The 12,163-nt window shown below is 30.1% G+C and overlaps 1 protein-coding gene across 3 annotated transcripts in view; it reads left to right on the plus strand.

The window, feature by feature from the left end:
• The window catches only part of LOC106475356 (annexin B9-like), a 23,485-nt gene extending 12,370 nt beyond the window's left edge, over positions 1-11,115 (plus strand). For all 3 annotated transcript variants that reach the window (XM_013936047.2, XM_013936053.2, XM_022380595.1), the window contains 8 exons: positions 1,507-1,601; positions 2,926-3,130; positions 5,573-5,652; positions 6,596-6,649; positions 7,854-8,043; positions 8,845-8,903; positions 9,576-9,698; positions 10,640-11,115. In XM_013936047.2, coding sequence (XP_013791501.1) covers positions 1,507-1,601; positions 2,926-3,130; positions 5,573-5,652; positions 6,596-6,649; positions 7,854-8,043; positions 8,845-8,903; positions 9,576-9,698; positions 10,640-10,696 — 863 coding nt within the window. In that variant the 3' untranslated portion in view covers positions 10,697-11,115. The remainder of the gene's footprint in view (positions 1-1,506; positions 1,602-2,925; positions 3,131-5,572; positions 5,653-6,595; positions 6,650-7,853; positions 8,044-8,844; positions 8,904-9,575; positions 9,699-10,639) is intronic.
• Positions 11,116-12,163: the final 1,048 nt, after the last annotated feature.

Genomic DNA, 12,163 nt, shown 5'->3' on the forward strand with positions numbered 1-12,163 from the left:
AAGTTGAGTGTATCGTAAAGTTGTATTCGGAAAGAATAAACCAGTTTTATTTAAGAAAGGACTTGTGTCGCTAAAGTTTCGTCGGAACGAATTTACGGAAAATAAATTAACGAACAAACGGAGACGTAACAATAATAAATGCAAGATAATGCATGTGAGTTATAATAATTTGAATTATAAGTATAATTTTGATGGGAATAACCTTAACAGTGTCATTAAAGGAAGGGATCATGGTGTAATAGTTGATCAGTCTCTAAAGTCATCCATGCAGTGAGCTGTTGCTAGTGATAGGACAAATAGAATTTTAGGTTTCTATCTACAGAAATATTGAATACAAGTCTAAATAGGATATAATTTCATTGTATAGGTGACTGGTTAGGCCACATTTGGAATATTGTGTTCAGTCTTGGGCTCCTTACCTTAAGAAAGACATTGAATTATTGGAAATGGTTCAGAGAAGGGTTACTGGAATGGTGCCTGGGATGGAGGGGTTGTCATAAGAGGAGAGGCTGAAATCTCTCAAATTGTTTTCTCTTGAAAAAAGAAGAGTTGGGGGGGTCTTAGTGAGGTGTTTAAGATTGTAAAAGGAATTGCTAGTGTTGATGCATCATATTTTTCATACTTAACAGTGAGAATAGTTGGACTAGGAGACACAAATATAAATTTTGGCAGGGTTGGAGTCATCTTCAGCAAAGACAGTTTTATTTTTCTAATAGGGTGGTTGGCCTTTGGAATGGGTTGCATTCAGATGTTGTGGAGGCAGTAAATTTAAGCAAGTTTAAAAGAAAGCTTGATAAGTATATGAATGATAAGGGCTAGCTTTAAGATATATTTTTACAAATTTATTTATTAATAGTTTTAGTTTAGTCTAGAGGATGGAACCAGCTGAGATGGACCAATAGGTCCCATGTTGTCCCTAAATGGTATGTTATATGTTAACTATATTTATGTGTTGTAATATTGACCCATGACAAACAAATATGAAAAAAATCTCTCAAAAAGTTTAAATTGTGAAAAATAATGAATATTTGTATAAATTACATGGGCCAAGCTCATACCAGTGGTTTGAATCCCCTTACCAAAAAAAAACAAAAAACCTACTTTGGGGTCTTGGGTGCATTACAAGAGTGATGGTCAAAACCCACTATTCAGTTTGACAAGAGTAACCTAAGAGTTGGTTGTGGGTGGTTTTCACTGGTTGCTTTTCCTTTAGTTTATTGTTTCAAAACTAGGGACAGCAAATGCAATTAGCCATCGTGTAGCTTTACAAGAAATTCAACAAACAAGAAATGAAATTTTCCAAATAATCCCTATGTTTTCTTTTTTTTCCAGAATGAGTTATTACAGTGTCGAGATAAACATGTTTTGATTTCAAAAATAACTTTGAAGGTGTTTGTTTTGATGTATGTGCTTTGATTATATTATTAAATTGCTAAATATTGCAGGTATTAGCTACATAATCTTAATTTTTAAGTCTATTAATTTTTTTTTCTTTAAATCTTTCAGGAACTGATGAAAAACCTATGATTGAGATTTTGGGGCATCGTACCAATGCTGAAAGACAAAATATAGCTCTTTCCTATAAGACTCAGTTTGGACAAGTAACTTCCATTTCTTAATTTATTAGCTTGTTGGACAATTTATTTTCATTGTGTTTTTATTGGATGTTTTCCAAATTCTGTTAACCTATGAAAGTGAATTTCTAAATTAAGCTAGGTCTGTGATAATTTCATAGTGGGAGGACTAAACATTTAGAATTTGAGTTTGAGAACAAAACAGTTTTGCTTTTTTCTTTGGTGATTTTTTGCTATATTTTAAAGGAGAAACTAGTAAAAGTGGTAATAGAACATTAAATTAACTTTAGTTGTACAGAGAACACTACATAGTCAAAACTGGTATTCAGGAATTGGAAAGGATTTGAAATTATGAATTGAAGATTTCTGGAAAAATAAACATACAAGTAGTGGGATCAGATATATATATAATCTTATAACCAGTGAGATTAAGCACTTAAAATCACTGTATTCTAATTTACACCAAATAATGTTTGACTTATAACCATGGTGTAGCTAATGAGCAGGTTGTCAGTTATCTACCTACTTTATTAATATCTTTTCTAATGCCTTTTATTATATGAAATATTTTACCCTAAATATAATTCATTTTATACCAGAATAAGAGAGCTTTTCTTTGACAGAAAAACAACAGTAAATCCAGAAAAGTAAGGTGGATTTTCAGTTATTGATTTCAGTATGCATACAATTTTCAGTTAGGCTACAGGGCAACAACCTCTTCAAATGTACAAGTATTATTACTTTCATATTGAAATGGCATCTTTGTAATTTTTAGCTACTGATTGCTATCTCAACCAAGTACCATTAGGCTGTTTTTTGTCTGTAATGTTTTAATAAAAGTTTTAATTATTTATTTCAGTGATTTTAAACTATTTCATGACATCAACTGTACTTTCCAACTATATCTAAGTATTAGTCCTGGAGGTATTACTTTCCCATGTGATTTTATTCTTTTGGACTATTTTCTGGACATAAATATGTGCATGCAAACTTTTAAAATACAATTAATGAACACTGTACATTAATATTTATATTGAAACTAACCCACATGTGGATAATTCATACAAATAAGATCTGCTTTATGGACAGTTGATCAAGTGTATATTTTGTTGTGTAAGTATTAAGAGCTTTTGATGAATACTAGTTATATTTGAATCGTTTGAGTTATGAAAGTTTAAGTTTGGGCATACTTGAAGTCTGTTTTCAATGTATGCGATTAAAGATTAAGACTTTTATGCATGTAAGATATTTTTAAGACCAGATAAAAACATTAATTGAGCTAATCTCTCAAAAGCTGTAAACTACATGTCTGAATGAAAATGTTAAATATCTTTTGTTTTCATTATTTCAGGATCTAATTGATGATCTTAAAAGTGAATTAAGTGGACATTTCGAAGATGCTTTGGTAGCATTAATGACTCCTGTTGCTGACTTCCTTGCCTCTGAATTAAATAAAGCTTTGTCAGGACTTGGGACCAAGGAAGACACATTGGTAGAAATATTGTGTACAAGAAGGAATGAAGAAATTAAAGCTATTACTGAAGCATATGAAAGATGTAGGATCATAACTTAAATATCTTATTGGTATAGTGTTAGATACACACACACACACACACACTTTTATTTCAAAAGAGAGATTTTGGCTATTAAGATTTTTAGTTAAACTTAGCACTAAAGTTTTCTTTATATCTTGGTGCAATAACTATAATAGGAAAACATCTGTGATCACATTAGATAACAATACCTATACCATGACTAGTTGAGGGAGCCATAGTTTTTGAGCTATATCAGTTCTCATCAGCCCAGCTAAATACTCTTTCATTCCAAAAGTGTAGTTCCTCAAGCCTTCTAAAGCTCCATGGCATGGGTGAAAATTATATTCAACCTACCTGGGCTGACTAGAGTTACATAACTTTGCTTGAAACTGCAGTTATCAGCTGTTTGTGTTATAGATTTCATTCACTAATTTGAGAAAATGCTTTCATGTCACAAACCCAATTTTACTTTTCTTTCAAAGAAGTTTGAAGAGTTCTTTTGCCATTCTTGTGTGTGTGTGTGTTTGTTCGTTTATCGAATGGCTGGACCTATTAAGTGATTTGGGTGATATTCAGACTGTGCTAAATTCAGAAGAGCTAAATCAACCACTAAATTGTTATTATCCTATTAATAATTTATGCAAGCTGCGTAAAATTATGAAATTTTTAAATCTCACAAAAAATTATAATTTTAATCATAACTTTCATTTTTCAATTTTTGCTAGAATAGAAAGAGATCAAAATCTTCATTGGAACTATTGCCACTATTTTGAAGAAAGAAATAACACAAAAACAACTTTGTATATAACTTGTACAAATTTATTTTTAGTTTAATTCCTTAATTTCTCATTAAACATTAAAAATAGGATGATAAAATCTAAATGGTTTTTCACAGTTAAAATCAGTGTTAACTTTAAGTACATAAAAGTTCAATGGAAATTTTAACAACTGCAGAGAACCTGGAAATGTTAAATTGTCTCTTGTTAAAGGAACATGTATTTAATTTCCATGATGAAAACTCTGTGTTCTGCATTATTTATATTACTTTACTTTCTTCATGGTATACAGAGGAGTTTGAACATTTATGGTTAAAATATAAGTATGAATACACTGACCTTACAGTTTTCATTTTCCATCAAGATTATATTCTGCGTGATGGGCCTTGCTTATGGACTATTGCTCAGCAATACAGTTCCAATTGCAGGAGAAATTTTCACAATACATTGTGCTATTCTTTTCCCTCTTTTCTTTACTTGTTTTCAAATTTCATCAATTGTGCAGTGATGACAACTTGCAAGGGCACACTTAAGCAACCTACAGGCACAGAATTCAATGGAAGATGTATATGAATGGTATAGCATCATTTCTCATTTGTACTTGCATCATTTGGAGAAACTGACATATTGACTTGGACCCCTTGGTTAGATGCTTTGACATCCATTCTATGCTGTCTTTTTTGCAGTATAGTGTTTTCAGAACATTGGTATGATAGTATGCAGAAGTCACCATTATAGTAATAACCTGCAACCACGATAAATCCCATAGAAAAAAACTTTTCCAAGATGCTCAGTACCATTTTTTAAATGTACAGAATGACAATAAATTTCCCAAATATTTACAGACAGGTAAGTAGATATACACTTCAACCAATGTGGTGATATCCTGCTAATTAATTTTGTCAAAGCTGCTTATATTGTATTCAACAATAGGTCATTTGTTTGGCAATGTGTTTTTGAAGAAGCTTGTAAACATGGCTTTTACAGCACTAAATCCATGAGAATAATCTTGTTTACTCATTCATTTGATGGGAATTAAAGGTTAATTATTAGTAATAATATGATGGCAACAACAACAAACATTTGATACATGTGTGTGTGTGAAAGTAACAAAAATTTAATTCGTGAAAGTTTTGGAATGTATATTTTCCATCTTCAGCAACCTATATTAAACAAGGTAAAATATTAGATACGAAATTTCTAAACATTCCAACATTTTGTAAAGAGGAATTAAAATACAGAGTAAAGGATTGAAATTAATTAAAATAAAAATAGGATAATGCTGCAAATGTTGTAACAATATTACAATTTTATTTGTGAAATTATACAAGTTATTCAAAACAGACTTAATTTTAGCAAAGTGTTATAAAATTTGTGTTATAATTTAAAGTTGGGAGCTCATTTATTAGAGATAGACTTTTTTAATAGGAGAACTTCGTGTAAGAAATTCCTCCTAGAGAACGTCAAATTTATACGCCATCTACACTTATAAATCATTACTTTTTGACTGAATTACAGCAAGAGAGTCTGGGCCTTTCTTCTTATAGTTGTAGACCATAAGAATGAACAGGAGCAAAATGACGAAGTATGATAAGAATTGTTGTCATAGATCAAGAACAACTCTCTGTAGTCTTTTAAATTTGTTATGATGGCCGGTTGTCATAGTTGATGATTTATATCTTAATAGTGTATGAGAGAAGTTTGGAAGATGATCTGAAGAGTGATACATCAGGAGATTTTCAAAGACTCATGGTTTCCATGACAGTGGTAAGACAGGAAAATCATATTACAGTTTGAAAGCCAGAATTTCTATTTTGCAGAATCATGATTTAACTGCATATATTTTCCACTTTGATGTAAAACTGTATGAGCCAAATCTATTCTATAAATAGTTATGTAACATGGCCTGTTTATCAATGTGCACTGTTAAGATTTTTACTTAATCGAGGCTAGCTTTATACCATAAAATGATAGTTTTTGTGCTGAATTACAACAATTATACTCAGTTTTAAGTATTAACTCTTTAACTGCGGATGATGGATATTTCTGTCATTGAAGTTCTATGGTGGAGCTGCGAATGACAGATACATCTGTCAGTCGCACATATATAACTATAACTTTATGCGATTGATGATAATTACCGTTTTATTGTGATTGATAGCAACTCAGTTTTATCTGTGAGTCAGAGAACGGAAACTGAGCTGCTCCTGCAGCAGTTAATAGGTTAGAGATGAGAATCCCACTGGATTATTAGATTTAATATCATGATCAGTTTTAAAGTAGAAATGTTTTTCTTAAGCAGTTAAAACTGTGAATGTTTCAGCATCTAGCAGTGAGCCATCTTCAGGCAACTTACAATTAACAACTAATTGAATTTTAGTTGTTGTTATTCACACATTGTCTGAAGATGGCTTGTTCCTATGGGTTAAAACATTTACTGTTTTAATTATTTAAAAAACATTTCCACTGTAAAGCTGATCATGATATGAAATAACATTTATTAGCTAGCCTGTATGCTTTAAAGTGATTGAAATCAAATGTTTAAAACAAAATGACTGATATATGAATAAAAATTATTATATGATCTAGTACAGTTTAGGTCTATTAATTAGGGTTTAATTTTTGGTTTCAGCAAAATTTATCTTTTATGGTGCAACAAACAGTATCTTGTGATACACATTTATCTTAATATAAATTTGTGTCTTTATAGGCTGGGCGAGAAGAAGGACCAGCAGATCCAGACCAAGCTGTGACAGATGCACAGGTGCTAAATTATTATATTTTATCTCTTACAGTTTTTTAATTATTTGGTCATTGCAAAGTTTTTGATAATTCATTTCATAATGGTTGGCCTAGTAACAATATTAATTGTTTAATTCATTTAAAAAGTTTGGGTGCTGGTGGAAATTTTGCCATTTATTATAATTATTAACTATTTGCAAAAATAATTGCTATACAGTGAAAATAAAATCAACAAATATGTAATGGGTTATTTTTTAAACATTAAATACATACAGTGTGTTTTAATTGTGCTCAAATCAACAAATATATTTATATTTCTCAGTGTTATTTGGTTCTTTAAAATATCACTTAGTGTATTGAAATATCTGTCACTAATTAGTCTTATGACACTAATCAGGCTGTGTTACAAAACATCAAGAAAAATAACTTAAAATTGGTATGTAGGATACTTATAGGTGATAATATTCTAAAACTAAAAATGATGTTTGTGTGTGTACTGTTTTGTTTTCAAAAAATTATATTCTTGATCAATTTGAATAATATATTGGTCTTTATTCTCATATATATAAGCAAAACTTTACTATGAAGGATTGTGGAGTCAATTTTGAAATTGTATAAATGCTGTTATGAGGGCAGAAAAATCATAAAAACTCTAATACTGTGAGAAAAATCAATGTTGACATTCAAATTATAATCAGTCAGTTTTTGGTTATCCAAAAAATAACTAATTTATTTCATAACAGTTTCTTAGAAGCTTCTGTAATGTTCTTATACAAACAACATTTAGGATTCAACCAGGTATGGAAAGTCCAGTGGTTAATATGCCAGACTTTGAACATTCTGTGGTTTGCATCCTGTTACTGCAAAGAAAAAAAAAATTTTTCACAGTTTGAATTTCAGTTTTCTTATGTGACTCGAGGACAAGATGTTTGCTATTGCTGATAAATAAATATGTATATATTGTGTACAGAAATATTTTGATAACAACCACTCTGTCACTTAAATAAAATAATGACCTATATCTGCATAATGTAACTTTATTACCTTAATATTTTACTCTTACAGCTTTGTCAGGAGCTATTGATATCCTTCCAGCTCACTAATCCAGTTTAGATTCAGTTCATGAAACTGTAATAGCAAAATATTGAGCTAATAAAGTTACATTTTGGATATATTTTGCTATGAATAAAGAAATAATTGTTACCATTCATTTGTTTTTCTGATAGGCCTTGAAAGATGCTGGAATTGACCAGTGGGGAACAGATGAGTCTACTTTCAACTCTATATTCTGTTTACGTAGCTACCAACATCTTCGTAGGGTATTCTGGGAATATGAAAAGCTTGCTGGTGTGACTATTGTAGAAAGTATAAGTAGTGAAATGTCTGGAGATCTGAAAGCTGGAATGCTTGCAATTGGTGAGTGGTTTAGTTGTGCTGTTTTAATTGAATAAAGCTATATTACTTGCAACAACTGTTTTTATCTAGGGATTTTAAAGTGCTTGCACAATTTATGTACTCTTTTAATAAAATATATTTAAGCAAAAATGATGATAAGTATAAAATATTCTAGCTTTACTGTGGAATCATGGAATCAACAGAAAAAATCACAAAAGTTGTCATCTTTTGAGAAAATCATAGTTGTAGTCATATTCAAATTATTATTAATGAGTTTTTGGTTTCCCAAAAATTAATAATTTAACTTTTTTTATATTAGTCCCTTTTCCAAAACTAGCTGTGATGCCTTACACAGAGAACAAACATGTAGAATCACTTAGGACTCAAGTAGTTATAGTTTTCTCAAACAAGCTGTTAAATACATTGACACAAACCTAGTGAAAAGATTGATCAACTGGGAACAATTATTAACTTTTTCCATCCTTTCATTTCCACATTGATGTACAACTGTGTGAGCCAAATCTATTCTATAAATAGATATGTAACATGGCCCATTTATCATTGTGCACTCTTTTGCCTCTTTAATGGCCACTGATGTCACAAAGATGTTTAAATAACAAGGGAGTATCTATAGGCTTTTTACTATCATGCCTTAAATGGGTTGTGCTCATTTGTTTAAGTTTCTCGGATTTTAAATTAGGTATTTCAAGAATTTTTTTTCTATCTATACCACTTGATTGTTTGTTGAACAGTTTATGTACCCAGGTAAATAATACAAAATATGAGAATAAGTTTAAATATCCTGTTTTTTTTTTCTTTCAGCAAAAAGTATCGAAAATTGTCCAGCTTATTTTGCAGAAAAACTTCACCGAGCTATGAAGGTACACAATTTCCTCTTGTCCCACAAAAAGTCAATAAAGATATTTTAAAATTTCTAAGAATGTTACAAATGTTTCATTTTACCTTGTGATATTTCAAAAAACAAAAATTATACAAGCTGGGTCATAGCAACCCCATCCTCAGGTTTCTTTATAAAGATACTAAGAATACTAAAATGCACTTTTTTCATGTTAGGCAACTGCTGATAATTGTGGCAGACACTTTGAACATTTGTAATGTGAGACTTAAAATATACCTTAATCATTAAGAAAGATTTGTTGTATTATAATTTTGTTTTTCTTTATTGACAATTTGCTATGTATACCCTGTATTTTAACAAACACTAAGGGAAAGCATCTATACACAAAAAAAATAGAGAAATAAAAATAGCAGTATCCATATTTCCATCCTCTAAAATTCAAATTGTAGTAACTAGAATTGCTTCAATCGAATTTTATTTCTACTGAAGTAAAAAATACTCATTGTGGAAAGTTTTATACGTATCATCAGGGAATTGGATAATTAAAATATTATACTTGAAAAGTCATGTGCTATGTTTTTGTGTGATTTATGTAATATATTTTATGACAGTTTCACATTTGTGTTATACTACTACTTGATGTGTAATTGTTTCATTGTATTATTATATCTTAATGTGATAATTTTATCTATAGGGTTTTGGTACAGATGATAAAGCTCTCATTCGAATTGTCACTTCACGTTGTGAAATTGATATGGTTCAGATAAAACAGGAGTACCAAAAATTGTATGAAAAAACACTGGAAGAAGCAATCATTGTAAGTTTAAGTCCAAAATTTTAGCATTATAAAATAAATGATATAAATAGTAAATAATAGAATACAGACAATTCCCCACCATTATTTATCTTTTTAACTTTATATGAAAAATTCCTGTTATTTCATTTACTTGGAATGAATGAGATAGAGGTGGTATTTCTTCACGTTTACTACTCCCATTAATAAAAACGTTTTAAAGAAATTTTCTGCACCTGTACAAATATTTTTATTTCCATTTTTCTCACAAATAAAAGAAGGAATCAATACTGTTGTAAGCTATGTTACTATACTTTTAACGTAATTCTTTAGTTAGTTAGAGGGAACTGCAAGTCATAAGGATTAGGCTTAGAAAGTTCTAAAGATTTGATGTCTGGTACATTCAAGAGTAGATTTATTAATACAACATAGCTGTTTTCTAGCTAGTAGAATGAATTAGTGTGTTTACATTTTTGGATCCGAGTTAGCTATTGCACATATTGAGTTACCTCATATAGTAAGTTTATTCTTTACATTAGTGTACTGTTATTAGTGTCCTTTGTAAACATAGGCCTACAACAAGTTACAACAGTGTAAGTATTGAAGCTTGTAGAAATGCTTAAAAAGAAATAAACTAATTTGTTATTACATGGACTGGATGTTGAATTATTTTCACTGGATAACTTAAAAGAACCTGCCAATGAAAGCAACGTTACACTGCTACTTTGTTTTGTAATCAGGAAAGATTGAAATTATTTTTAGTGGAATATGCATTACACCAAAATTGATTGTAGGTTGTCATTGTTGGAGATTTAACGGTATAAGTAGTTATATAAAATTCCTCTGAAATTATAATTCAGCATGGAATTCTATGGAGACAGGAAGGGGAGTACTGAGGGTAACCTTGCTGAAATATCTGTAAGTTCAATGGTTTATATAAAACTTTCTGTGTTATGATGTTTCAGGGTGACACTTCTGGGGACTACCGAAGACTACTGGTCACTCTTGTTGAAGATGCCTAAAAGTTTATTGAAGATTATTTCAGCCTACAATTCTGGAGTAAACTTACAAAATTTGCCCATTTTCTTGTCAATGAATGTTTCTTTATTACTCTTTCTTTATAAATCATAGTTCTTTTTCTTTAAAATTAAGACATTGTATAACTTAAACAATATTATTCAAGTTTGTAGCAAGGTGATGTATTTTATATTTGATTTTCTTGTTGTTAAGACCATTTACATCTTTTAGATAAACATCAACAGATATCTTGTATGCTTTGACTTGTTGAAAAATGTAAAAAGTGGTCTCCTTATAAATCAAACAAGTTCTTGCCAATATTAGAGTTGTGACTGAAATAGTTAGAACTTTCATTATATTTTTTAGCAAATGTACTAGTAATAAAAAAACTTAGAAGATGCATCTCTGTTTCAGATCCAATTTATATGACGTGTTTCTGCTTAATTAACTCAGGTTAAAAACATTTATTTAATTATACTAGAATATTGTATGAAACTGGAAGTTATTTTTATCCTGCACATGATTTTAGTAGTGTACTTATTTTAATTTTGGAATTTGTATTAAGATGTTCAAGAAAGCTCTAAAAATTAATTAAATACAAAAAAAGAATAGTTTTAATGTAAGTCAGTCAGATTTAAAGATAAGCTTAGATGTTATTATTCTAATATTAGTAGTCTCATAAACAAAATGGATGAGCTAAGGGTCCAAATTGAAATGGAAGACTATGATTTAATGAGAATTACCAAAACTTAGTTAGATCTAGAAAATAGATATAATACAGAGCGTTTAGAACATTATATTAACCCTATGTGAATGGGTGGGGATCAAAGTGTTCATGCCATCATTTTTTACAGAGTGCCATTTAACATGGTGTTATGTATTTGATGTCAGTTACCAACTGTTCATTTTACACTACATTGCTGATTTAGTGACAGTTTGTTGTAAATGAGAATAAATATCAGATACAATATACAGGAATACTGAAAAAATACTTTAGATATGCATTTCAGAGACTAGAGGTTATGGAAACTGTATGATGGATAAAAGTATTTTTATTCTTCACAAGAACAACATTTTACACTACAACTTGTAAGAGTCGCACTGACATCTGCAGTTCACAGACATATCTTGAGAACAAATATTTTTGTAACACATCTGACTTTTTTGTGTACAACATACCTTTACATATTACTAAAAGCTTGCCACATTTGTGAAGATACATGTAGTAGATTAGAAATTACAGTCAACATTCCTTCTCCAATATTGCGTTGGTCCATTGGACCAACTCCTTATACATTCAATTTAACTGATTTTGAATAGCAAATTGCCAACCATAGCCAGTAAAAAACTGTAGTGGAACAACATTTATGAGAACTACATTTTAATATTATTTGCTGTTTTGTAGTTAGTGTGAAGCCACTGAAAATGTATTGCTCTTGGGAAGGGCATATAACAGCCCTTTTTATTCAGAT

This window comes from Limulus polyphemus, unplaced genomic scaffold (assembly GCF_000517525.1).
Source record: "Limulus polyphemus unplaced genomic scaffold, Limulus_polyphemus-2.1.2 Scaffold146, whole genome shotgun sequence".
In the NCBI taxonomy this organism is placed as follows: Eukaryota; Metazoa; Arthropoda; class Merostomata; order Xiphosura; family Limulidae; genus Limulus; species Limulus polyphemus.